This window comes from Thalassophryne amazonica, chromosome 10 (assembly GCF_902500255.1).
Source record: "Thalassophryne amazonica chromosome 10, fThaAma1.1, whole genome shotgun sequence".
In the NCBI taxonomy this organism is placed as follows: Eukaryota; Metazoa; Chordata; class Actinopteri; order Batrachoidiformes; family Batrachoididae; genus Thalassophryne; species Thalassophryne amazonica.
Genome location: NC_047112.1, coordinates 76,067,123 through 76,094,840, shown reverse-complemented (window position 1 = coordinate 76,094,840; position 27,718 = coordinate 76,067,123). Strand labels below are relative to the sequence as shown.

Below are 27,718 nucleotides of genomic sequence, written 5' to 3'. Positions count from 1 at the left end.
CCTACCCTTCTTATTGCTGCAGAACTCCCACATTCCTTTGGAGTTGTTTTTCGTGTTCATGTTTGCATCCATTCCACCCAGATTGTGTGTGAAAGCACTTGAACCAGCCTCGTCCAGTTATGCAGTAAAAATATGTTCTGCTTTACATTTTTATTTAACTTAGACCATGTTGTAGAAATTTATTTTCATTTTAAGATAAAATGGCACAATTAAAAGCATTTTCTTGTGTAAAGGAGCCAATTTAAATAGTTTCAATACAATGATATAAATATATAAACCTGTCATTTTCCATCAGCTGTACTTTAGAGCCAAAACTGGTTCATATTCAGGATCACAAGAGTGCCTCAATCAGCTTTGTAGTCTCTACAACACTCGTTGGTGCTTTAAAATGTGAAATGCAGCCTTTTACTAATGCGACTTATGTAAATCTCTGACAAAACCAAATTGCATAACTTTCCCTGCAAAAGCTTCTTTGTCTCCACTTCGTTATTTTTTAAGTAAGTGTCATGTGTGCTTCAGGCCAGCAGTAAGTTGATTAATCCACCTAAACGTTAACCAGACGGTAAGAGGCTGCTCCATTTCTTGTCCATTTTTTACTGAAAATCACATGTACTATTTGGGTTTTAGCTGATAATGCGAATGTATTGTAATTTACCATGAAACATTGGTTTGAGGTTTTCTGATGTTTTAAATATTGTTTATGTAAATGTTTATAGTGTATTATATTTGTAGAACAGATTTGATTTCACCATTAATTGTAATTTTTTTTTTTTTTTTGGTTTTTTTGCAGTGTTGTGGATTCTGCAGGGAGCAAAGTGAAAAAGATGGAGACATTAGTCTTTTTATTTTCCTTTTCTGCCCTTGGCATCCTTTATGCCATGAACACAGTTTCAGAATTTCAAGAGTAAGTCACAGAAGTTTACTGTTTTCTTCTTATATCATTATTTTCTGCATCCATATATTTGTTCATACAACAGTTTTAAAAGAGAGTTTCGGGAAAATATAACTTACATGAAGAGCAATCATAGCATAACAAATATATTGTCATTGTGGTTTTTGTAGGCACTTTACAGCAGCATGCTTTTATTAAAATCCAGACATCACAGATATGTATCACCACTAGAGGTCACTATAGGTTCAGAGCTCAATATTAAGATTGTTTGGAATTTCTAATTCCCTGGATTAAATTTGCCAGATGTATATTCCAGTTGTAATTTTGGTTCTGTGGGATGCCTAAGAAGCCCACCTCCACACCAGGAACAATTTCAGGGGTTCTGGCACCTGCAGCACATATTCAGTGTGTGTGTGTGTGTGTGTGTGTGTGTGTGTGTGTGTGTGTGTGTGTGTGTGCGTGGGGGGGGGGGTGTCAGTGAAAATCTAAAAAGGGTGTAGAGAGCACAGACAGATTCCAGGGTCATGAATTCCAAATAGAGCTGAAAGTCAACATTCTTGGTGGCTAAGCGGCTATAATCCGAGGTGTGTCTGTATTCCATGGACTCGAATTATGGATGTAAAAATTTTGATATATTTCATACTCAATTTCATTATTATTATTATTATTATTATTACATTACTAATGTGTATACATAGCTATATGTCAGTCATGTTTGAGAATACTTCCGTCAAAAATATTTCCAAGTTAAATATACACATTATGACATAGGGTGGCAGTAATTTAAGAATAGTGACAGGAACCATGGCCACTATTCTTAAATATATTGTAGTACAATATGATATTGGTATGTTGCAGTATGTTAATATATATATATATATATATATATATATATATATATATATATATATATATATATATATATATATAGTGAGTAAAATAAGTATTTGAACACCCTGCGATTTTGCAAGTTCTCCCACTTATAAATCATGGAGGGGTCTGAAATTTTCATTTTAGGTGCATGTCCAGTGTGAGAGACATAATCTAAAAAAAAAAAAAATAAAAAATAAAAAAAAATCCAGAAATCACAATGTATGATTTTTTTAAAAATAATTTATTTGTATGTTACTGCTGCAAATAAGTATTTCAACACCTGTGAAAATCAATGTTAACATTTGGTACAGTAGCCTTTGTTTGCAATTACAGAGGTCAAACATTTCCTGTAGTTTTTCACCAGGTTTGCACATACTGCAGCAGGGATTTTGGTCCACTCCTCCATACAGATCTTCTCTAGATCAGCCAGGTTACTGGGCTGTCGCTGAGAAACACGGAGTTTGAGCTCCCTCCAAAGATTTTCTATTGGGTTTAGGTCTGGAGACTGGCTAGGCCACTCCAGAACCTTGATATGCTTCTTATGGAGCCACTCCTTGGTTATCCTGGCTGTGTGCTTCGGGTCATTGTTATGTTGGAAGACCCATCCACGACCCATCTTCAATGCTCTAACTGAGGGAAGGAGGTGTTTGCCAAAATCTCACAATACACGGCCCCGGTCATCCTCTCCTTAATACAGTGCAGTCGTCCTGTCCCCTTTGCAGAAGAGCACCCCCAGAGTATGATGTTTCCACCCCCATGCTTCACAGTAGGGGCAGTGTTTTTGGGATGGTACTCAGCATTCTTCTTCCTCCAAACACAGCGAGTGGAATTAAGACCAAAAAGTTCTATTTTGGTCTCATCTGACCACATAACTTTCTCCCATGACTCCTCTGGATCATCCAAATGGTCATGGGCAAACTTAAGACGGGCCTGGACGTGTGCTGATTTAAGCAGGGGAACCTTCCGTGCCATGCATGATTTTAACCCATGACGTCTGAGTGTATTACCCACAGTAACTTTGGAAACAGTGGTGCCAGCTCTCTTCAGGTCATTGACCAGCTCCTCCCGTGCAGTTCTGGGCTGATTCCTCACCTTTCTTAGGATCATTGATACGCCACAAGGTGGGATCTTGCATGGAGCCCCAGTCCAAGGGAGATTGACAGTCATGTTTAGCTTCTTCCATTTTCTAATAATTGCTGCAACAGTTGATCTTTTTTCACCAAGCTGCTTGGCAATTGCCCCATAGCCCTTTCCAGCCTTGTAGAGGTCTACAATTTTGTCTCTGGTGTCTTTGGACAGCTCTTTGGCCTCAGCCATGTTAGTAGTTGGAGTCTTACTGATTGTGTGGGGTGGACAGGTGTCTTTATGCAGCTAACGACCTCAAATAGGTGCTTCTAATTTGGAATAAGTGGAATGGAGGTGAAGTTTTTAGAGGCGGACTAACAGGTCTTTGAGGGGCAGAATTTCTACTGATTGATAGGTGTTGAAATACTTATCTGCACCAGTAACTTGCAAATAAATCATATATATATAAAAAAAAAATCATACAACGTGAGTCTGGATTTTTTCTTTTGGATTATGTCTCTCACAGTGGACATGCACCTAAGATGAAAATTTCAGACGCCTCCATGATTTCTAACTGGGAGAACGTGCAAAATCGCAGGGTGTTCAAATACTTATTTTCCTCACTATGTGTGTGTACACACACACATATCTATCTATCTATCTATCTATCTATATACGCACACACACACACACACACACACACACACACACACACACACACACACACACACACACACACACACACACACACACACACACACATACACACACACACACACATGAATCTATAAAAGGTGGCGTATCTCCTCCAACCACCATGTGGGGGCGCCATTGTTTTAAGATGTTAGCCAGGGCTCAAACAACCAACTATCTCAACCAAGTCAAAGGACATTATGCACAAAGAGATATGGAAAAATAATACATTATTATGGTATGAAAATAAAGAATAATTAGACTTCTTTCTTTCATTTTTATTTATGGTGGCCAAACGGTTCCCGTTCAAGGCCATCCCTGCCGATTCTTCACACAATGTGGCGTTACTTCAGGAAGGGCATCTGGCATAAAACGTGTGCCAAATCAACTTGCAGATCCATATAAAATCTGAAAGACTGCAGTGGAAAAAGGTAGAAGCTGAAAGAACTCACTTTTTTAATTTTGTGTTTGTAATTTCACATTTTGGGCAGCACGGTGGATTAGTGGATAGCGCTGTTGTCTCACAGCAAGAAGGCCATGGGTTCAATTCCCTCCTGTGGCCTTTCTGTGTGGAGTTTGCATGTTCTCCCCGTGTTTGTGTGGGTTTCCTCCGGGTGCTTCAGTTTCCTCCCACATCCAAAGACATGCGGGTTAGATGGATTGGGATCTTTAAATTGTCTGTAGGTGTGCATGTGGGTGTGACTGTGTTTGTTTGTCTGTTTGTGGCCCTGTGACAGACTGGTGCCCTGTCCTGGGTGTACCCTGCATCACGCTCTATGACTGCTGGTATAGGCTCCAGCCCCCCGCAACCCTTAATTGGACTAAGCGGTTGAAGATGAGTGTGTGTGTATGTGTGTAAAATTTCACATTTTTATTTTTGTATTGATCTTTACTCCCTCTTATGTTTCCATTTTGGTATATTTTTCTGTTAATTTTGACCCTTTTCACATTTATTTTTAAATTAAAGCATACTTTGTCGTGGCCTTTTCACTCTTTCATACATACGACTGCTTAGATGGCAAACAATTAAAAGTCAATTGTAAGATTTAATCCAGTTCAGATAAGCTATGATACAGTATAGGCTTTAATTTTTAAACTTTGTAGTGATCATGTGCTGCTGTCTGTGGCTGAGACACCACACACACAAAACACAAAAGCTACGCTCACCGAGCATTCCTCCCACAGGCCTTTTAACTCTGTGGATTTGTAATTTCTGACAGAAATTTACACTCCGCATGCATGCGAGCCTCTGCTGACTAGTTTTTGAGTGTGTGGTCATTGACAATCAATACAGACTGCACAGTGGAACTTGACAAATCGCTCTTGACATAGAATATCCTTGTGTGCTTTCACACTGCAAACAAACAGTACTGTGTGCATAAATCTTCCTGTGCTGTTGAATGGACGGGTTAGCTGGGGAGGCTGCCTTTGGTCTGACTGCATTTGTTTTCCTTCTCTCTGCACACACTGGGAGTTTGTGACAGTAATTTATTTTTTTTAAAATTCTAACGCCCATTTGTCTTTTTCATGATATGGCAGCAGTACCTTTGACCAGTAAAGACGGAGAGAGCAGCACTTGACTAACTTGGCCTTACGTTTGTGGTTCCCACATGCACCTCTGTGGATGACTGATGATGTGCAGCTCTGATTGAAGTCACCAGTCTCTATCCTACCACAGAAATATGTTTTAGGAGCATTATTCCTATTAACGTTGTTCCTGGAAATGATAAAAATCAGATTAATTGGTTTTAGCAAATCAGAATAAACATAAAGCCACACACTGTTGTGAAAGTGTAGGAACACGGACCCACAACAGGGGGCGCAATGAACGGACAATGGAGAAGGTAAATAACAAGATTTACTTCTGTGAAACAAGCACAATTAATATAACAAACACAATTTGGGGTCGAATCTGCTGGTGTCGTGTGGGCAGGCTCGAAGGTAGGAGACGTCCGTCTCAGTCGAACCGGAACCACCCAGATCTCCTCTGCCACCGAACCCTGGAAATACTGGAACCGCCAAGTCCCGAATTCCCAGGTGGCCACTGCCTCCGCTCGTCGGATCCGGTACTGCTGGCAGGAGAGAGCAACAACACACAGGCGTGGATGACCGCACCCAGTAACGGAGAGGGGAGAAGCCGCCTCCACCTCTTGTCAAAGAACAGCAGGAAGGTGAGTACTTATCCAAACAATGAAGCTATCTGTAGTCACCAGTCCTGAAAAGATTTAACGGGTTTAGCTGGTTATGCGATATATAAATGCAGAGAATACTACCTTAGTCTTAGGCGATATCTCGGCACTGAGGTGGAGACGCCGTCCTCCTGATATACCTCTGTGCTGAGTGGAACAGCTGTGTCTGGTGATGGGTGACAGCTGTCACCCAGGCTACTCCCATGATGCGGCAGCGCCCTCTGGTGCCTGGAGCCCGCACTCCAGGCAGGGCGCCCTCTGGTGGTGGTGGGCCAGCAGTACCTCCTCTTCAGCGGCCCACACAACAGGACCCCCCCCTCAACGGGCGCCTCCTGGCGCACGACCGGGCTTGTCCGGATGGCGACGGTAGAAGTCGGCCAGGAGGGCCGGGTCCAGGATGAAACCCTTCTTCACCCAGGAGCGCTCCTCGGGTCCGTACCCCTCCCAGTCCACCAGTTACTGAAAACCCCGGCCCATCCGACGGACATCAAGGAGCCGGCGGACAGTCCAAGCCGGCGCTCCATCAATGATCCGGGCAGGAGGCGGCGCCGGACCCGGGGTGCAGAGGGGTGAGGTGTGAAGGGGCTTAATCCGGGAAACATGAAAAACTGGATGTATCCGCAGTGAGGCCGGAAGCTGGAGCCTCACTGCGGCGGGGTTGACGACCTTGAGGATCTTATACGGTCCGATGTACCGTTCCTGGAGTTTTGGTGAGTCGACCTGTAGAGGAATGTCCTTGGTGGACAACCAGACCTCCTGCCCAGGACGATACTTGGGGGCCGGGGCTCGCCGCCGGTCTGCATGTTTCTTCGCCCTCGTCCGGGCCTGCAACAAGGCAGAGCGGGCGGCACGCCACACCCGACGGCACTTCCGTAGGTGGGCCTGGACCAAGGGCACACCGACCTCTCCCTCAACCACCGGAAACAAGGGGGGCTGATACCCCAAGCACACCTCAAACGGGGAGAGGCCGGTGGCTGATGACACTTGGCTGTTGTGGGCGTACTCGATCCAGGCCAGGTGGGTACTCCAGGCCGTCGGGTGCGCGGCTGTCACACAGCGAAGTGTCTGCTCCAGTTCTTGATTCGCCCGCTCTGCCTGCCTGTTGGTCTGGGGGTGGTACCCAGACGAGAGGCTGACCGTGGCCCCCAGTTCCCGGCAGAAGCTCCTCCAGACGTGTGAGGTGAACTGGGGACCGCGATCGGAGACGATGTCTGATGGTATGCCATGCAGACGGACGACGTGGTGGACCAGGAGGTCCGCTGTCTCCTGGGCCGTAGGGAGCTTCGGGAGGGCCACGAAGTGGGCCGCCTTGGAGAAACGGTCCACTATCGTGAAGATGACGGTGTTTCCCTGGGACGGCGGAAGACCCGTGACGAAGTCCAGGCCGATGTGGGACCAGGGGCGATGAGGCACGGGCAGTGGCTGTAGCTGCCCTGAGGTCTTCCTGTGGTCGGCCTTGCCCCTGGCGCAGGTGGTACAGGCCTGGACGTAGTCCCGGACGTCGGCCTCCAGGGATGCCCACCAGAAGCGTTGCCGGACGACTGCCACGGTCCTTCGCACCCCTGGGTGACAGGAGAGCTTAGAACCGTGACAGAAGTCCAGGACTGCAGCCCTAGCCTCTGGTGGGACGTATAGTCTGTTTTTTGGTCCGTTTCCGGGGTCCGGGACACGGGTCAGGGCCTCCCGGACGGTCTTCTCCACGTCCCAGGTGAGGGCGGCCACGATAGCGGACTCCGGGATGATGGGATCCGGGGGATCCGACGGTTCCGTTTTGACCTCATCTTCGTGCACCCGGGACAATGCATCCGATCTCTGATTCTTGGTCCCGGGACGGTAGGTAATCCGGAAGTCAAAACGGCCAAAGAACAGTGACCAGCGGGCTTGCCTGGGGTTCAGTCGCTTGGCGGTCCTGATATACTCCAGGTTCCGATGGTCAGTGAAAACCGTGAATGGCACGGCTGTTCCCTCCAACAGATGTCTCCACTCTTCGAGGGCCTCTTTCACAGCAAGGAGTTCCCGATTGCCGACGTCATAGTTCCGTTCAGCGGGGGTCAACCTGCGAGAAAAATAGGCACACGGGTGAAGGACCTTATCGGTCTTCCCGCTCTGGGAGAGCACCGCTCCTATCCCTGAGTCCGAGGCATCCACTTCAACCACTAACTGGCGGCTAGGATCGGGCTGCACCAGAACTGGTGCAGATGAGAAGCGCCGTTTCAACTCCTTGAACGCGGCCTCGCACCGATCCGACCAGGTGAAGGGAACTTTTGGAGAGGTCAGGGCTGTCAGGGGGCTAACTACCTGACTATAGCCCTTGATGAACCTCCTGTAGAAATCTGCAAAACCGAGGAACTGTTGCAGCTTCCTACGGCTTGTAGGTTGGGGCCAATCTCTCACCGCCGCAACCTTGGCCGGATCCGGGGCGACGGAGTTAGAGGCGATTATAAACCCCAGGAAGGACAAAGAAGTGCGGTGGAACTCACACTTCTCGCCCTTCACAAACAGGCAGTTCTCCAACAACCGCTGCAGAACCTGACGGACATGCCGGACATGAGTCTCAGGATCCGGGGAAAAGATGAGTATATCGTCCAGATACACGAAGACGAACCGGTGCAGGAAGTCCCGCAGGACATCGTTTACCAACGCTTGGAAGGTCGCGGGAGCGTTAGTGAGACCGAACGGCATGACCAGGTACTCAAAATGACCCAACGGGGTGTTAAATGCCGTCTTCCATTCGTCTCCCTTCCGGATCCGAACCAAATGATACGCATTCCTAAGATCAAGTTTGGTGAAGATATTGGCTCCATGCAAGGGGGTGAACACCGAATCCAACAGGGGCAACGGGTATCGATTGCGAACCGTGATTTCGTTCAACCCCCTATAGTCAATGCATGGACGAAGCCCGCCATCCTTTTTACCCACAAAAAAGAAACCAGCACCCATCGGAGAGGTGGAATTCCGGATCAACCCGGCAGCTAATGAGTCCCGGATGTAGGTCTCCATTGATTCACGCTCCGGCCGTGAGAGGTTGTACAGCCTACTGGACGGAAACTCACTGCCTGGAACCAAATCAATGGCACAATCGTATGGGCGGTGGGGAGGAAGCGTGAGAGCCAGATCCTTGCTGAACACGTCAGCGAGGTCATGGTACTCCGCTGGCACCGCCTTCAGATTGGGCGGGACTCGGACCTCCTCCTTAGCTTGGGAGCCGGGAGGAACCGAGGAACCTAGACACTCCCGATGGCAGGTTTCGCTCCACTGAACCACTACCCCGGACGGCCAATCGATCCGGGGATTGTGCTTTAGCATCCATGGAAACCCCAAAACCACACGGGAGGTGGCCTGAGTCACGAAGAACTCGATCACCTCCCGGTGGTTACCTGACACCACCAGAGTTACTGGAGGTGTCTTATGTGTGATTGGTGGGAGTAGGGAGCCATCTAGCGCCCGAACCTGCACAGGCGAGGTAAGAGCCACCAGAGGGAGCCCTATCTCCCTGGCCCATCTACTGTCAAGCAGATTCCCCTCAGAGCCCGTGTCCACCAGTGCTGGGGCCTTCAGGGTTGAATCCTCATAAAGGATCGTGACTGGGAGTCGTGTAGCAATGTGGGTGTGTCCCACGTGAATGTTTTGGCCCACCCCTGGCCCAGTCTCTAGGGGCGGGCGTTGGAGTTTAACCGCTCGGGGCAGTCGTTTGCGAGATGCTCACTCGAGCCACAAACATAACAAGCTCCGTGGGCCCACCTCCTTTGTGCTCCAGGTGCCCTAAATGTTGCCCTGCTCGTGTCCATAGCTTCGTCAGCAGGGGGAGCCATAGGCGCACGGAGCGCAGAGACAGAGGAGCGTGGGGAGGGCGGAGCTCGATCGGACCCGGAAGGGAGAGGGACGACGCGTGCCTGGCCACGCCCTTCGCCTCGTTCCCGACGGCGTTCTTCTAACCGGTTGTCGAGTCGTATGACTAGATCGATGAGCCCATCTAAATCCCGCGGTTCGTCCTTAGCCACCAGGTGCTCTTTTAGGACCAGAGACAGTCCGTTTACAAAGGCAGCGCGGAGGGCAGTGCTATTCCAGCTGGATCTCGCAGCCGCGATGCGGAAGGCGACTGCATAGGCAGCTGCGCTCCGACGCCCCTGTCGTATGGACAGTAGTGCGGTTGAAGCGGACTCTCCTCTGTTGGGATGATCAAACACCATTCTGAGCTCCCGTACAAACCCATCGTATGTATGAAGGAGCCGTGAGTTCTGCTCCCAGAGCGCTGTAGCCCAAGCGCGTGCCTCCCCGCGAAGCAGATTTATCACATAAGCTACTTTGCTAGCATCAGTCGCGTACATCACGGGACGCTGAGCGAAGACGAGCGAACACTGCATAAGAAAGTCCGCGCACGTCTCCACACAGCCTCCGTACGGTTCTGGAGGGCTTATGTATGCTTCAGGGGACGGAGGGAGGGACCGTTGAACGACCAGTGGAACGTCACTTTCGCGCGCAGGGTCCTCGGGAGGGAGAGCCGCAGCGGCGCCCGAAGGGCGTGCCTCCACTTGTGCGGGAGGGCCTCCACCCTGCGGTTTAGGAGAACGTGCTGCTCGGTCATTAAATCGATCCGAGAGGTGAAAGCGGTGAGGATCCGCTGCAACTCACCGATTACCCCTCCCGAAGCCTCCGCCGCGCCTTGGTCTTCCATTGGCCGTTCAACAGCCGGTTGACGCCCCTCGGGATCCATGACGCTGGCCGAGATATCCTGTTGTGAAAGTGTAGGAACACGGACCCACAACAGGGGGCGCAATGAACGGACAATGGAGAAGGTAAATAACAAGATTTACTTCTGTGAAACAAGCACAATTAATATAACAAACACAATTTGGGGTCGAATCCGCTGGTGTCGTGTGGGCAGGCTCGAAGGTAGGAGACGTCCGTCTCAGTCGAACCGGAACCACCCAGATCTCCTCTGCCACCGAACCCTGGAAATACTGGAACCGCCAAGTCCCGAATTCCCAGGTGGCCACTGCCTCCGCTCGTCGGATCCGGTACTGCTGGCAGGAGAGAGCAACAACACACAGGCGTGGATGACCGCACCCAGTAACGGAGAGGGGAGAAGCCGCCTCCACCTCTTGTCAAAGAACAGCAGGAAGGTGAGTACTTATCCAAACAATGAAGCTATCTGTAGTCACCAGTCCTGAAAAGGTTTAACGGGTTTAGCTGGTTATGCGATATATAAATGCAGAGAATACTACCTTAGTCTTAGGCGATATCTCGGCACTGAGGTGGAGACGCCGTCCTCCTGATATACCTCTGTGCTGAGTGGAACAGCTGTGTCTGGTGATGGGTGACAGCTGTCACCCAGGCTACTCCCATGATGCGGCAGCGCCCTCTGGTGCCTGGAGCCCGCACTCCAGGCAGGGCGCCCTCTGGTGGTGGTGGGCCAGCAGTACCTCCTCTTCAGCGGCCCACACAACACACACTTTGTGGCCGCAGCTTAGATGTAAAAAGTTTAAAGAAATGACTTCTTATGGTTAAGGTCCAGATGGGACCGGACTGGTTCAGGCTATGGACCCAAATGCTGGGAGCAAGGAAACAGAGCTGGTGTGAATGAAAAGATATTTATTTATGAGAAGGGAAATAATGCTGCTGCGCTGGGGGTGCCTGCAGAGTGGAGAGTCAGTCCGCTCATGGCAGTGGAAAAATAGGGAGCTGCAGGTTCCCAAGCCAGTCATGCAAACAAACTGAGAACTTGAGAGGTTCAGAGGCGGGGACCAGGTAGGACACACAGACCCGAGACCAGGAACTAGGAGAGCGGAGGAGAGCCTGGGTTTTAGCAGCCCACCCCTGATGAACCTCTCATGCACGGCAGGTGTGTGGCGGAGATGAGCGGTGATGTGCAGCAGGTGTGTCTCGGTTCTGAGTGCAGCATCTGGGGGAAAAACTCACAAACTACAGACAAGGTTAAAAACAGGACAGGGAGGCAGACCATGACATGACTAAGGCTTAGGTGGAACTTGTGAAACTCAGACTTTACAAATGGTATTTCTCAGGTCATACGTCAGGTCTGAAAAACATTACTCACTCGACCAGGTGCAACCATTCATTCACAAGAAAAAAAGAAAAAAGAAACAAAATGTATATAGCATTTTATCATAGGTGCACCAAAAACTAGATAAGGCTCAATACAAATGGTGCGTGCATTTTTGGGCAAAATAATAAAGAAAAAAGGCAGGGTCACAAATAGTACTTTATAAACACAACATAAACTAACAGTGGCAGCTTGACAGGTTATTTCTTGGTGAGGTTAGGCTGGGTCATTATTATTTGGTGGCAGGGCAACAGAACTGTAGAAAGTGTGTAATTTCTACGGTACTGCATGGATTTTAATTTACACAAAATAGGTACAATTAACTGTAGAAGTTGTTCAAATGCACCCATTTCTAGCTATATTAAGTCGAGTTATAGTGCATCCAGAAAGTATTCACAGCGCTTTACTTTTTCCACGTTATTATGTTACAGCCTTATTACAAAATGGATGAAATCCAGTTTTTCCTAAAAATTCTACAAACAATACCCCATAATGAAAATATGAAAAAGTTTTTTCTAGATGATTGCAAATTTAATTAAAAATAAAAAAAATTAAAAATTACATACAGCCTTTGCCATGAAGCTCAAAATTGAGCTCAGGTGCCTCCTGTTTCCACTGATCACCCTTGAGATGTTTCTACAGCTTAACTGGAGTCCACCTGGGGTAAATTCAGTTGATTGGAAATGGTTTGGAAAGGTGCACATCTGTCTACATATAAGGTCCCCACAGTTGACAGTCAGAGTACAAACCAACCATGAAGTCAAAGGAATTGTCTGTAGACCTCCGAGACAGGATTGTCTTGAGGCACAAATTTGGGAAGGGTACAGAAACATTTCTGCTGCTCTGAAGGTCCCAGTGAGCACAGTGACCTCCATCATCCGTAAATGGAAGACATTTGGCTCCACCAGAACTCTTCCTGGCCGCCCATCTAAACTGAGTGAACAGGGGAGAAGGGCCTTAGTCAGGGAGATGACCAAGAACGTGATGGTCACTCTGTCAGAGCTTCAGCATTCCTCTGTGGAGAGAGGAGAACCTTCCAGAAGGACAACCATCTCTGCAGCAATCCACCAATCAGGTCTGTATGGTAGAGTGGCCAGATGGAAGCCACTCCGTAGTAAAAGGCACATGGCAGCTTGCCTGGAGTTTGCCCATCAAAATGCATATAACAGCACTGCTATCTACTGGATGGGAGTGTGAATAGCGACTTAGATATTTGTGACCCTCTGAGCAGTTTTGTGCTCAGAATGTCTCAATATAGCATAATTGAGCAAAATGATTGTTTTTACAAATGGCAAAATTATATATTTACAAATACACATTTATTTGTAAAAAAAACAAAAAACAACACAAGTTACAAATCAGAAATTTGTGTTTGTGGAGCGCAAAACATGTGCAAATCAAGGACTATTTGTAGATCACACTCTGTGCATAATTTGCAGGTATTAATGAGACAAATTTAACCCCATATTTAAAGCTTGCCTGCTAATATAAGAGGAGGCACAGTAACATCTTAGACAAGTACTGTAGGTGTCAATATAGCAGTTAATCCACAAATACAAACAGAATTCACGGCATTGACCAAATCAAATGTAAAATAATAATAATAATTAAAAAAAAAATCAAAAATCATGGTTAAAATGAAATCACATTAAAGTTCTTAAACCAAGATTAACATTACAGTAGGTCCAAGAGTAGCTATAGTCTGAGATGTTGGACATCCTTCCATCTCAGCAAAAAGCTGTTGCAGTTTTCTTTTCTATCTAACAAAGTAACTTTCTACACAGTAGTGTAATTAAGGGTGGAGATTGTTAGCCTCAGAAAAAAACCCCTCCCAGAAATCCATGTTCGTAAATCAGTTTTACTCTTACCAACACAAGCGTTACCACAGGGCAGGACAGCATGTAAATAACACCTTTGGGTACATGTGACAACAGTTTCAGCAGAGATCTGTTTACAGGCGTGAGAACACACTGTTCCAGTCTGCACAAGGACCACATTTATAATTACCATCTGACTAAACAGCCCTTAACACTGAGAAAGTTTTTTAAAACAAGGCAAATGAGGATTAACAAGGTTATCTTTCAAATTAGGACCATGAGAAAACACCGCCATAGGTTGGTTTGGCAACACAGGCAAGAAAGACTGATAAGACTGAACTATATTTCAGTAGAATTACTGTAAATTCTTAAACACATTTTTTTATATTGACCAACAAAGGTAAAGTAACGTACAGCATTTTGGGTTCTGTGTATTTCTTCAGAAATATTGTGATAAGGCTTTATTTAATATCCATGTTATCAATAATTTGGTCCAGTTGATATTGTGAATAACCACCAGCGGTGGGTAGAGCTATTTAAAAGTCGACTTTGATAATTGCTAATCCGCTAACTGAAAAGTTAATTGTGATAATGCTAAACGAATAAACTGCTAAAACATTTAAGGGTGATTCTTAGACTACAGGCACTTATGTCCTTTGATCATATTGTATGAAAAACAGAAAAAAGGGGAAATTTCACACTTTTATAGTTATCTTTACAATGAAAGTGTGTTAAGAAATTTGTTCTAGTAGTCTGTGATGACTTTTTCACCTTTTTTCAGCATCATTATATGCAAATATTGCCGTTTTGTGCTTGTCCCACAACCAGACTTTTGATCTTCAATGATAAAAATGAATGGTAAAGAAACGTTTTTTCTAATGTTTTAAAATATCTCTGAGTAAAATATCAGTAAAATAATCAAAACATAATTGGGGTATTCAATGTCATACAACTGTTGTGATTTTTTAAACAAAATGTAGTTGTCCCACACTATTGCCGTAATTTCCACCACAACACTGTAATGTCCCTTTAAACAGTTTGTATGAAAGATTGTTTGGGTAGTTTCTATGGAGATAAACAGTGACATCAGAGCACATGTATATAGCGCCAAATCACAACAAACAGTTGCCCCAAGGCGTTTTATATTGTAAGGCAATGGTGTGGTGGAAATTACATTTACAAGGCCAATAGTGCCCGTAGTTACAAGAATCACCCTTAACCGAAGCTATCAATAACCATTAACTGCTCATTTGTAATATAAAATTTAGCTTTGCCTTGTTTTTTTGCATCTAAAACCTTGAAAAATTGACCCGAAGAACAAAAATTTTAATGTTTAAGCATAAACATGGAAGCTACCAAAATATTTTAGCACGCCACGCTCATACGATGACCAAAATGTACATAAATACTTATGACCATACAGTTTATTCATAGTACAGAAAGTCTTAAAGCTACTACAAATATAAAGAAATGAAAAGACACATAGAAAATAATTTTATCATCAATATAATTCATGCTTTTACTTTGCTTTTGTACCATATGTCTATTTCACTTGTTGTGTGACCTCCAACAGGAATGCACATACGATTTTAGGGTTTAAAAGCATTTATGACCATTAAGCATTATTCAAAAAACATTAGCTGACATAAAGATAGCAGAACTCATTTTTGTGGAACCTAATTGGTCTGCTAATGGTTTTCAAAGTTAGTTGAAAAGCTAATCTGCAATTGAAAAAGTTAGCATTGCTAATTAGCTGTTAGCTGATTAGCTGAACTGTGCCCACCGCTGATAACCGCAATATCTAAACTTTCATATCATTCATATGAGAATCCAAATCCTCTTGATTACAGCTAATTGTTTTGATCGCACAGAACTGGCTGTATTTTTGAGTTGCTAATTTAAGAAGAGCACCACATTTTCACTTTCTATGTTCAGTGTGGATATAATGTCACCAGCTTTCCCTCGCACGTCAACATTATCTCCTGGTGGTGACTCGGGGTGATGCATCATTTTCATTCTGCGTGGCTTCCCATTCATCATCATTTACTAATTTAGCACAGCAGAGAAGACTGGCACAACTTCCTCGGGTGAAACTAATTAGTAAAGAGAATGAAGCAGAAAATCATTGGTAGATTGCTTTCTGAACATGCAGTGAGACTTTGGTGTTGTTTTTCATATATGTACGTACTTTACTCTTCATCCTCAGGCCCTACGTGATCTTGGCAATCGGTGTTGCTGTGTTGGTGCTTGTGTTTCTCTTCTACTTCCTGATCACCCGAGGCAACCCTCCAAAAGACGCCTTATTCTTTGGTAATGAATATACTTAAACATATTCCTCATATTAGTTGCAACAGCTGCTGCTCACAAGAATGGATTGTGTTTCATGTGATTTCACCACATACTGTATGATGAAAGCTGCTGTTTTTGAGCAAAGCTTAGCCGATACGTTTCTGTCGGGTGACTGGTCGTCCCCATCTGGGGGATCAGAATTACCTATGTGGCCATAGGTTTACATACATCTTGGCTAAAAACCTCAGTTTTCCTCAACCCACACATTTCATGTCACCACCGTGTTATACTAAAAGTCAAGCCAATTACTAGATTAAAAAAAAAAAATAAATAATTATTCAGACAAGCAGCAGTAGTTCTGCTGCTCACCAGACTGAGGCTTTGGAAATGAAAGAACCCAACTTTTTTACTATAGTTAACATGTAGTACACCACTGTAGTTAACATTTATACTGTAAAGAACTGGTGATGCTGGAGGCATCAGATAGAAATGTGTCATTTATTTACTCCAATAAGAAGACGCACCGTCTGGCATTTCTCAAGCAGTACCTCAAGAGATCAGGAATGGGGTATTCCAACAAGACAACAATTCCAAACATTTCTCTAAAGTTGTGAAACAAATCAATAGATAGATGGATAGATAGATATCTGTTACCTCGATAAAGGCTATAAGTGCCTATACACCAGTCCTTTTGCGTTAAACAGGTCTACTGAGGCTTTAAAAAAGCATTTGTTTAACCTACTTAACTCAGTCATCTTATTCATATGACTGTGTTATGTCAAAGAAAAGTGCACACACATGGCTCTTACATTGATGTAACTTTACTCAAACTCAGGAACAAGGTGACTGAGTGAAATGGTGTTAACATATCTTTTTTTTTAACAGTGTTGGAGTGATGGAGTGGCTATTGCAAGGCCCTGAAGTAAATGCCATAGAAACGTTGTAGGCTGAACTGGGTTAAAAAAATTATAGCATAAAAGTTTGTAGTGAATGCTCATGCAAACGTATTACCTTAACTGAACATTCGGGGTTTAGTATTTGATGTACTAAGTCTATTGCCAAGGCTATTCGAGACTGTCTTTGAATCAGATGGCACGCCATCTGAAAATGGTGATCATACACATCTCTATTCACTTTATGGTGATGACCATGGGTTTATATTTTAGTAGACAGGGCAACTTTCTATTAAATCGAGTGAAAAATTTTAAACAATTTAGACTCTTTGGCGGGGGAAGATTTTGTGTGTTTTTAGCCAAATATCCTCCCACAAAGCCATGTCAGAGCCTGTCAGTGGGACAGAACAGAGGTGTTATAACAATAGTGAGTGCCCAAGGCAATGCACTTCCTATGCAGGACAACCATAAAGGTAAAACTGTGATTTCAAGATAATCCTCATAATCCTGGATGCCAGACACAGGATAGAGAAAAATAAATGTATCCATGCTGTGTGTACATGCTTCTTTCTATAAACATAAAAAGTGCAGTTGTTAAAAGGTTGTGTGAAGGATGCATACTGTATTTTCCGGGGTGTAAGTTGCACCACAGTATTAGCCACGTTCGTCTAAAAATCCTTCATGAGGAAGAAAAAAAAAAATATATAAGTTGCACCAGTCTATGAGTTACATTTATTTTGGAAATGTGGTGCTGCTGCTTCATGCACATTCAGCACGATTAATTTAAACTCTGTATTATTTGTGTATAATGCAAACACCATATTAGCAAGCAGAAGTTAATGGGTTATTTACTGTTATTGTACTCGGTACAAACAATTCAGCAAACTGCTTCTTGTGGCCTGTACAGCGCTAAATGTCTGCACATGTACTTCACGTAATGTAATTAAATCTTTTAGACATATAACAGTCTGTAGCTTTTCTGTTTCATCCGGGATGGTACTACCAGAGGTGGCCACTGGAGGCACTCACTGACCTATTCACTCTCTTTCCTCATCATTGTAAGTAGTATGATGGCAAGGCACACAACTCAAAGAGCTAACGATAGCCTCACCCATGTATCCACTGCCTGGCATTTGTTTTATGTAAAAACAAAAAAACAAAACAATTTTCGACAAAGTGGAGCCACTGTTGAAACCTCAGTGACTAAAGGTGAGTCACAGTACCAGAAAAAACATTTTCTGGAAATGTCACTTTGATTAATGTCAAGTTGTCACAATCAAGACAACCCCCCCCCCCCCCCCCCCCCCACACACACACACACACAAATGTCAACATGTCATTACAAAAATCGGATGACACTTAATGACAACAGTCAGAAATGGTTATGAAACATTCATTACTGTGTCATGTAACAGTTATGACAGTCTCATGTCATTATGATGATACCTTCAAGTAAAGTGTTACCAAATTTTGTATCTGGTCTGTGCAGCTGAAACAATGCATGATGGTTACAAATTTTACAAATCAAAAAAATTTTTTGTTTCCTTTCATGTTCTATGTCAGATGGAGCAGATGTTTTTGTCCTCATGTTGATATGTCATTTCTGTTTCAGTGTTTGCTGAATTTTCCTTTACCTGCATTATTGATCTGACGAGTGCTTTGGAATACGATGGCATTATTTATGGCTTCATGGAATTCTACCAGAAAAAAGTACGTCTTTCTGTTCTTATATTAATAACATAACAAAGTCTCATTAATGGACATATTTGTCTGTCTTTAACTGAGCTGACATGCAGGTGGGCACTCTATTTTGTTAGTGTGCAAATACAACATGCAAAAAAAAAAAAAAAAAATTATTGTAACCAAGGAGGTAATGTTGCATGTTTGCATGTTTTCCCTGTGTTTGTGTGGGTTTCCTCTGGGTGCTCCGGTTTCCTCCCACATCTAAAGACATGCAGGTTAGGGGAACTGGAAACTTTATAACTGTTCAGGTCTCCTTTGCAAAAGAGATCTCTATTTCAATGGGACTAACCTGGTTAAATAAAGATTAAATTAAATTTAAATGTTTTTATTCCTGTTTGTTACGAGTGCCACTGGAAGCATATGCTCTTGTAACTGACTTGGTCTTTAGGTGTATCGCCAACGAGCCTACACAGGACTTACATCAGACCACACTCATTATATCAAATTATCACACTTTGCTTTTCCTATCTAAACAACTATCGTATGTGAGACCAGTTGAACATGAATAGAATATGTAAATATAGCATATAATTTCATAAATCTGTACTGTCTGGCAACATAATTCTGAGCACACAAAGTTGCACGTTATCCTGTAAACTTTATGTGCAACCTATGTTTCAGGGAGAGCCTTACCTGGGAACACCCTACGCCATCATGATGTGTTACTGGGATGGAATAGCACACTTTATTATGTACCTGATGATGATCAGCAGGATTACAGACAGGTGAGTGTTGGACATGAAGAAAAGTTCACTTTTTAAAATAACCTTTCTCATAGTAAAACATTCACAAACAAGCTTCTGAATGCTCTCAATTAGTTTTAGCAGTTTTGTTGTATGACAGAAATCTCTCTTACCACAAAGTGCTGAAGATAAAATACACAAGTGTCAGTATGGCACCAGAACTATAACACCAAGTGAACTCAAACTGTGTTTTGTTTCCTCATCTAAATTTATGTAGTGTCATTAATGTGTTTGAGCATTTTGTAATTACTCACAACATATGTTGGTAGTGGCGTTGTTAAATTTGTATAGGACTGTTTACAGTGAGCTACATCTGCCATAAACAAACTGACTGGCACTAAATCACTGACAGGTGAAGTAAATAACATTGATTATCTATATATTAAAAGCCAAGTGGCCTCTCTGTGTGTGTATGCGTGTGTGCATGTGTATGGCTTTGATCACAGAGAAACTGGGGAGAGCTGACATTGCTGTTTGGTTTGCAGTTGTATTTTGGGTCATGAATGCGGATGAACGCCGCAAAAATAGAAAGTTGATAGGACTAATATTTTTGGAGAAATTACAGATAATGCGTAAGAACAGTGATCACTGAATGTTGATAATCTACATTCTGGACTCACATACCATTCCAAATCACTATAGAAATTTTGCATAATTTATTACCACCCTTGAAAAATGACAGCTACCTATTTTATAAAGACTACCCAATCTAGAGCCAATGGATCCCCATGGGCAACACACTAGTTATCATTTACTAGGACATCCTGTGGAAGGTACCATTACTTTGCATGGATGCTGATACTCCATTATGACTCACCAAAGGAAGGCCGATAATGAAAGGTGGGTTGATAATATCATTATTTGCCCACTACTTTGGTTTAGAAAAGAGTCTGTTTTGATACTGTGGTGTTATTGCACTGATCTATATTTTGGCTGTACCCCGTTCAGCAGTAGCAAAAGCACATGCCATACCTCTCACCCGCTTGACAGAACCAACGCTCAATTGATTTGTTTAAGTGAAACGTGTGTGATGGTCCTACATCATGAGTTAGCTTGCTAACGTCTTGGTAAGATGTCTTGTAAGTCACCTCAGAGGTATAATCTGCTATTAACCTATAAAATTACTCACGGATTGGAAAATCCCTGTTTAGCCCTCATATACATTTCATTAGCCTGGGCTCTGCATTCTCAGGGTGCAGGACTACTTTGTGTCCCTAGAGTGAATAAAAAGTCTGCGGGTCACAGAGCTTTCTCTTATTTTGCACCAGTTTTGTGGAATGATCCCCTGCATTCATAAAACAGTCAAATTCTGTAGAGACTTTCAACTCCAGACTTAAGATGCATCTTTCTCCCTCTCGTATGGCTAGCATACTGGCATACTATGGTACTATGCTTCCTATGTTTTTCAAGTAATTTTATTAGCAACGGAAAAGGTCTTTATCTTTGGGTCTGTGAGTGAAGCTTAGGGCTAGCAGCTGGTGATCACCTTAGTAATTTCTGTTTTTCTGTTGATTTACTGCTGTTAAAACATACCTTAGGTGTAGTTTTTTTTTTCGGCCCACTGATTCTGCTCTTTTTCAGTTTTTAGGTTTTTAAGTATATAAAAGTTTTTAGGTTTAAAAGTATTTCTTTCTCAAGGACATTTACAAAATATCAGAGAAAAAAGCTAAACTTATGAGATCTATATAGAAAGACAACTGACAGTGAGCACATTCTGCCATCTTGGATCATTTGTTTCAAGCAACCAATCAAAGCAGATCACGCTGTTGCTATGCTGTCACCACTCTGACTTCAGGCTACCTTCAGTCGGATTGTCAGTTGCCATGTCGCATTGTTCAGCATGGTTTTTATGTGTGTGTAGTGTAAGTGATAATACTGATTATAATATGATGATATTCCAGGCCCTATGGTTGATTATTGGCCCTCCATCTATGGTTAGCGGCACAACATTTCATTAGCAACCTAAGACCAGGCACCAAGTTAACATTTTGTGCACAAAATCGATGTGTTGGAAGCAGGAAAAATGAGGAAGCTTAAAGTCTAAATTGTGATGGCTGGATGACTAGGCAGGAACATCTCTCAAACTACAGCTCCTGTGGGATGTTCTTGGTCTGTAGTGGTCTGTATCTACCAAAAGTATTTTGACAGGGGCAAGGGCGGTGAAGGCTTATTGATGTGTGTGTATGGAGCAAAAGCTGGCCTGTGTGGTTCCATCTAAAAGAAAGGCCACTGTAGCACAAATTACTGATGAAGTTAAAGTTGGTTTTTGATCAAAAGGTCTAGCAGGGTCCATGCCTCAATGGGTCAAGGCTGTTTTGGTGGCAAAAGGGGGACCTAGACAATATTTGGCGGGTGGTCATAATATTATGGCTTATTGGTGTATATGTCAACCAGTACATTACAAAAACAGCCGGAGTAGGGCACATTTCTTCAGACTTTCATTGCTATCCTAAAAAATGTATTACATATATTACATGAGCAATATATTACATGTAATATATATATTACATGACCTTTTTTTTTCTTCTCCTAGGAGAGCCTACTGTACCCTTGGCTTGTTCTGGGCTGGCTCTTTGTGTGCCAACATGAGTGTATTTATTGCTGGCATAGTGGCAGGTAAAGCTCATCTATTCCTGCTCTACCTGTCCCTTGATGGCAAGTTTTAATCAAGTGAGCATCTGCATCACCGTGTAGCATCAGGGTCACCGTTCAGTCTGCCAACAGTATACTCAGCCACCTCATGCCTCTCTTGCCATCACAGCCCAAAGAACAAAGTAGAAAAAAAAGGCTTAAAGCATTGCTTGTTTTCAATTTCAAACTACACAAAAAAATGTTTGAAGATCAGGATCAGGCAGTGTGTTTTCTCTCTATCGTGTTATCACAGTCGTATCAGTATACTTCAGTTTGCTTCAAGTATTCTAAAGTGGTTTTACTGCAAAATTTCACTTTTGAATTATATTCACAGATTGGGTTTTTATCTGAATGGATGAGTGATAGTTTATTTTCTTTATTATTATTACTTGGCAGGCAAATATGGGTCAGACATCCGCCCGGCCTTCTGGCTCAACTTTTTTTTTCTCTTCGTGCCTATTTGGGGAGCCATCACACTGTTCACCAGGCCCAAGGACAGACCATTGATTGGTGGATACAATGTAAGTGCTGCACCACAGCGGTAAAACCGTAATGGACAAAGACATCTGGACACAAATGCAGGACTCAGCAAGGCAGCTCTGTTTTTTTTTTTTTTTTAGGATTTTTTACTGAATAAATCAGCAGGGTCTGATACACAAAAAGGCAGTCCAATATCAGCAAACAAATCCAGAACATCAGGCAAAAGGCGTGGTTGAAAAAACAGGCAGGAGGCCAAAAAACACTAGGAAGCAGGCAAGACGAGGAAAACACAAGGAACAACGCTTGAACCGATGGCGCAAGGCACAACGATCTGGCGGAGAGCTAGTGCAACCAGTGAAGCTTATATGCATCCTGGTGATGAGCTACAGATTAGAAACAGGTGTATGGAAAGCTCCAGAATAGGGTGTGGCCCAAACAGTGTGCACCACCCACCACCAAGCAGAAAAAAGACAGACAAGAGAAACAGGAAAAGACAAAGCCCAAGCAGGAAAACCCCAGCAAGAGAAATCACACACTGAAAAGACAATCAAAACTAAACTAAGCAGAACCAAACATGATACCAAAAGTCCAGATCATGACAATTAGAGTGTAAGCTTTTGGCGAGTGTAATCAGGACAACATGTAGCAAATACACGGTCCTTAGATGATTCATGTTTGTATTCATTGTACAGTTTATTAATTTATACATTTGTGTAGTATTTGCCCACTTTGAATTGCAATTTTTGATGGGGTGTTCACACTATAAGTGTAGAGAAATCCAAAATAAGCATTGTGTGTTTGCTGCCGTGTTCCAAAGGTTAAAAAGAGGACAGCTGGCCACAGGTCTATCTGTTGTCCTGCTTCTTTTTGTGGGATAATTGCATGTTGAGATTAAACACTCAAATTCCACTGAATATATCAAATCTAAATTTAAAACATGTTTATTCTCTGTTGGCTGTAACAGTTAATGGGTGAAGACATTGTGTAAATGATCTTGCAAATTTACCTTGGAATATTGTGATAAAAAAAAACACCATAGTCTTTTGGATTGAGCTCGGTCTCAGCGTGAGACCATAATGATAAAACTATGACTTTTATAATGCTCTGTGCTATGTTTTTAATCTGCCCACAGGCTCAACACGCTCAGACGATGAGGCTGATCTGGCGCCCCTTAGATCTGATTCTGGTGCTGCTCCTATTAGCTGCCATCGTTTTCACTGTCCTCAGAGGTTTGGTGTGTAACTAACAGTTAAATTTATCTTATGGACAGAGTTTAGAGCAAAAACTTAATGTTAGCTTTTTAGTCTGCAAAGGAAGGAACAATGAACTGTGATCTGACTCAAGTTTGGACCTGGGCACCACCGTGCAGTGGACAATGCATTAGTATCCCACCGGTCACATAATGGCAAATGTACCCCCCTTCATAAAATGTGTGCCATCCTCTGATGGAAGGCAGCAGCAGAGTTCCTCCCATAGAGTGCAGAAACAAGAGATCTTTTTTTTTTTTTTTTTTTTTTTACGGACTTCTGACCACGTTTTATGTTGGCTTGAGTGTCAGTCTTGCCAACAACCACCAAAAGGGCGATATCTTCAGGCTAGAGGACCACCTACACTCACAGATGCAGATTAATGTCATATGCAGAACAACAACTTTTCTTCCATTCAACTACACAGGTTGTTGCCCTTCTATTGCTAACCGGTGTTAGAAATAGGTATAATAAAAATCTGAATGGACCAATGTGATGCACAGAACGCAAGACCTCCATAATGAACTACACCTTAAAGGATTCATACATTACTGTATGTGCTGTACTTTGATTTTGCAAACAATTTTTTGTTAAATGAACTATGTACAGGTGACATTATAAATAGTTTAGTGCCACTAGATGTCACACTAAAGCACCAGCATGTCAGACCAAACACCGACTTACCTTCAGCCACTCATCCCCAGCCACCACCCTTAATTTTTTTTTCAGCAACATATTGTAAAGCCAAAAACTGAAAGCAGTGCTAAACACACAAAAGCACAACTGAACCTTTAGTACAGGGGTGGCCAAATTCGGTCCTCGAGAGCCACGTTCCTGACACTCTTAGTTGTCTCCCTGCTCCAACACACCTGAATCCAATGAAAGACTCATTAGCAGACTTTTAATGAGCCTTTCATTGGATTCAGGTGTATTGGTGCAGGGAGACAACTAAGAGTGTCAGGAAGGTGGCTCTCGAGGACCGAACTTGGCCACCCCTGCTTTAGTAAATTATGTCAATTGATGAGGTATGTGTGCAGTCACTATTGTCTCTTTATAAATATGGGTAGGGATAATGGTTTCAATAGTCTCATCACTGCTTTTTGCAGATGATGTGGTCCTGTTGGCTTCATCAGCCTGTGACCTCCAACACTCACTGGGCTGGTTCACAGCCGAGTGTGAAGCAGCTAGGATGAGGGTCAGCACCTCTAAATCTGAGGCCATGGTTCTCAGCACGAAACTGATGGATTGCCTACTCCAGGTAGGGAATGGGGTCTTACCCCAAGTGAAGGAGTACAAGTACCTCAGGGTTTTGTTCACGAGTGAGGGGACAATGGAGCATGAGATTGGCCGGAGAATTGGCGCAGCAGGGGCGGCATTGCATTCACTCTGCTGTACTGTTGTGATGAAAAGGGAGCTGAACCAAAAGGCAAAGATCTCGATCTACTGGACAATTTTCATTCCTACTCTCACCTATGGTCATGAGGGTTGGGTCATGACCAAAAGAACTAGATCGTGGGTGGCCGAAAATGGCTTTTCTTAGGAGGGCGGCTGGTGTCTCCCTTAGAGATACGGTGAGAAGCTCAGTCATCCATGAGGAGCTTGGAGTAGAGCCGCTCCTCCTTCATGTTGAAAGGAGCCAGCTGAGGTGGTTCGGGCATGTGGCAAGGATGCTGTCTGGATGCCTCCCTAGCGGTGGTGTTCCAGGCATGTCCATCTGGGAGGAGAACCCGGGGAAGACCCAGGACTAGGTGGAGAGATTATATCTCTACACTGGCCTGGGAACGCCTCGGGATCCACCAGTCAGAGGTGGTCAATGTGGCCTGGTTAAGGGAAGTTTGGAGTCCCCTGCTGGAGCTATTGCTCCAGCAACCTGATCCCAGATAAGCGGTTGAAGATGAGTGATTGAGTGAGTGAGTAATAGTTTTACAGGGCAGTACTCACATGCACGAGGCATGCACTCATGGCTGATCCAGCTATAAAAACAAGGTCCAGAAAAGCTTGTACACATAGACTTTATGTATATAGAACAAACTCTCTATGCTGTCTTCTGTTGGTTTTCTGAAGAGTGTGTTTGTAGTTCAAATGGTGTGGCTCCAAATGCTGCCACCTTGACAGTGCCTAACTCTGCCCAATTTCCAGTCAATCCCAAAATGGGCAAAGAGATGATGTGTGGGCAAGTCCAACATAATCAGAAACCCCAACATGCCCCCATCTCAGAGTTCCCAATGAAGTTAGGGCTAACAGGCTACCTTTGGGTCAAGTGTTTGATTGATGCATATTTTTGCAGACTGGGTGGCGGGTTTGAGTGCAGGTATAACAAAGCATGACCAGCATGTAACCATGGTAACCATGGCACCATCAGGGAACCTAACCTCACCAAGTTGCCATATCTGCTGATCAATGCAAACACTGCTAACATGCAAATAAAAAAAAATACCAAAATCTCACACTGAAAAACCCAGAGGACATAATTCTTATGCTGCATTCACACCGAGTGCGACATGAGCGACAGCAGTGACAGGTTGCCATTTAATCCCTATGGAACGATGCATTTTGGCGCCAAGTCACGCAGCGCGATGCGATGGACGCAAGTGAAGCGACACAAGTGAAGTGATTTTGAGCGATTGGCGCATTTGTGGCGCGATATTGCGTCGCATCACATCGCGTTGCCCTCCTCTCCAATTTGAAAAATCTGAACTTTTTTGTCTCTTCGTGCCACGATGACCAATCAGGGACTGAATATGTAGTGACGTGGAGACGTCTGGAGTTTGACTGAAGATGTGAACATGTCCTGTATCTGGTAGCAGCCTGTGAGCAGGACGTATGTCTCTTTTGTCTTTTATTTCACAATTATGACAGAGATTTTGGAGCGAGCAGCAGCCCCACAGCAGCGGGGAGCGGAGTTTCTTTTTCTTTTTACTTTACGTGCGTGCACGAGCGAATCATCCATGGAGATTATTTTACTTATTAACTTCACAGATGTATAATAAAGCAAATGGTGACTGGTTTCGAAACACAATTATGACAGAGTTTTTTGGGAAAGAGCGAGGAGCAGCCCCGCAGCAAGCAGCGGAGTTTCTTTCTTTTGTTTTTACGTGCGCGTGCGAGCGAATCGTCTGTGGAGAATATTTTATTAATTAACTACACAGATGTATAATAAAACAAATAGTGACTGGTTTCTAAACACAATTATGACAGAGTTTTTTGGGAAAGAGCGAGGAGCAGCCCCGCAGCAAGCAGCGGAGTTTCCTTCTTTTTTTTTTTTACATGCGCACGTGAGCGAATCATCTGTGGAGAATATGTTATTAATTAACTACACAGATGTATAATAAAACAAATAGTGACTGGGTTCTAAACACAATTATGACAGAGTTTTTTGGGGAAAGAGCGAGGAGCAGCGCTGCAGCAAGCAGCAGAGTTTCTTTCTTTTGTTTTTACGTGCGCGCGCGAGTGAATGGTCTGTGGAGAATATTTTATTAATTAAATACACAGATGTATAATAAAACAAATGGTGACTGGTTTCTAAACACAATTATGACAGAGTTTTTGGGGGAAGAGCGAGCAGCAGCCCCACAGCAGGCAGGAGAGTTTCTTTTTTTTTTTATTGTTTACATGTGCGCGCTGAACGGGACAGGAGGTCCACAAACTGCGTCCTGCAGAGGCGGAAGGACCGCTGAAAGCAGCCGTCATCCAGACGCAGCTCCTGCAGCAAATAATGATACTCCCTGAATTGGGAACGTCTCATGACGTTTGTTAGCTTTCCACAACAACTCGCTCCGTGTGATCAAGGTCCGTCATGTTAACTTTACTGACAACAGGAGTTGGCGAGCGGAATGGAAGCTCCTCCTATTTGATGACGCACTGGGGCGAATTTTTGCAGCAAAAGCAGAGCGACACACCGGGCGAAGGAGGCGCGTCCGTCGCCACGCGACTCCCGTGAATTTGTAGCGTCTGATTGCGCCCGGTGTGAACGTGGCATTAGACAGTCTGTAAGTAAATCAGGGGTGGGCAATCATGTGCTATAAAGAGCAGAGACACTGCAGGTTTTCCTTACTACCAATCACCTCAGCAGGTGATTTCATTATTGATCAGGGGAGAAGCT

At 43.9% G+C, this 27,718-nt stretch overlaps 1 protein-coding gene across 1 annotated transcript in view; it reads left to right on the top strand.

The window, feature by feature from the left end:
- The first annotated feature begins 392 nt into the window (after nt 1-392).
- Nucleotides 393-27,718, top strand: part of tm6sf2 (transmembrane 6 superfamily member 2) — a 43,852-nt gene continuing 16,526 nt past the window's right edge. The window contains exons 1-8 of the mRNA XM_034180847.1: nt 393-562; nt 791-904; nt 15,797-15,900; nt 18,385-18,482; nt 19,137-19,240; nt 21,792-21,874; nt 22,286-22,410; nt 23,502-23,603. Coding sequence (XP_034036738.1) covers nt 825-904; nt 15,797-15,900; nt 18,385-18,482; nt 19,137-19,240; nt 21,792-21,874; nt 22,286-22,410; nt 23,502-23,603 — 696 coding nt within the window. The 5' untranslated portion in view covers nt 393-562; nt 791-824. The remainder of the gene's footprint in view (nt 563-790; nt 905-15,796; nt 15,901-18,384; nt 18,483-19,136; nt 19,241-21,791; nt 21,875-22,285; nt 22,411-23,501; nt 23,604-27,718) is intronic.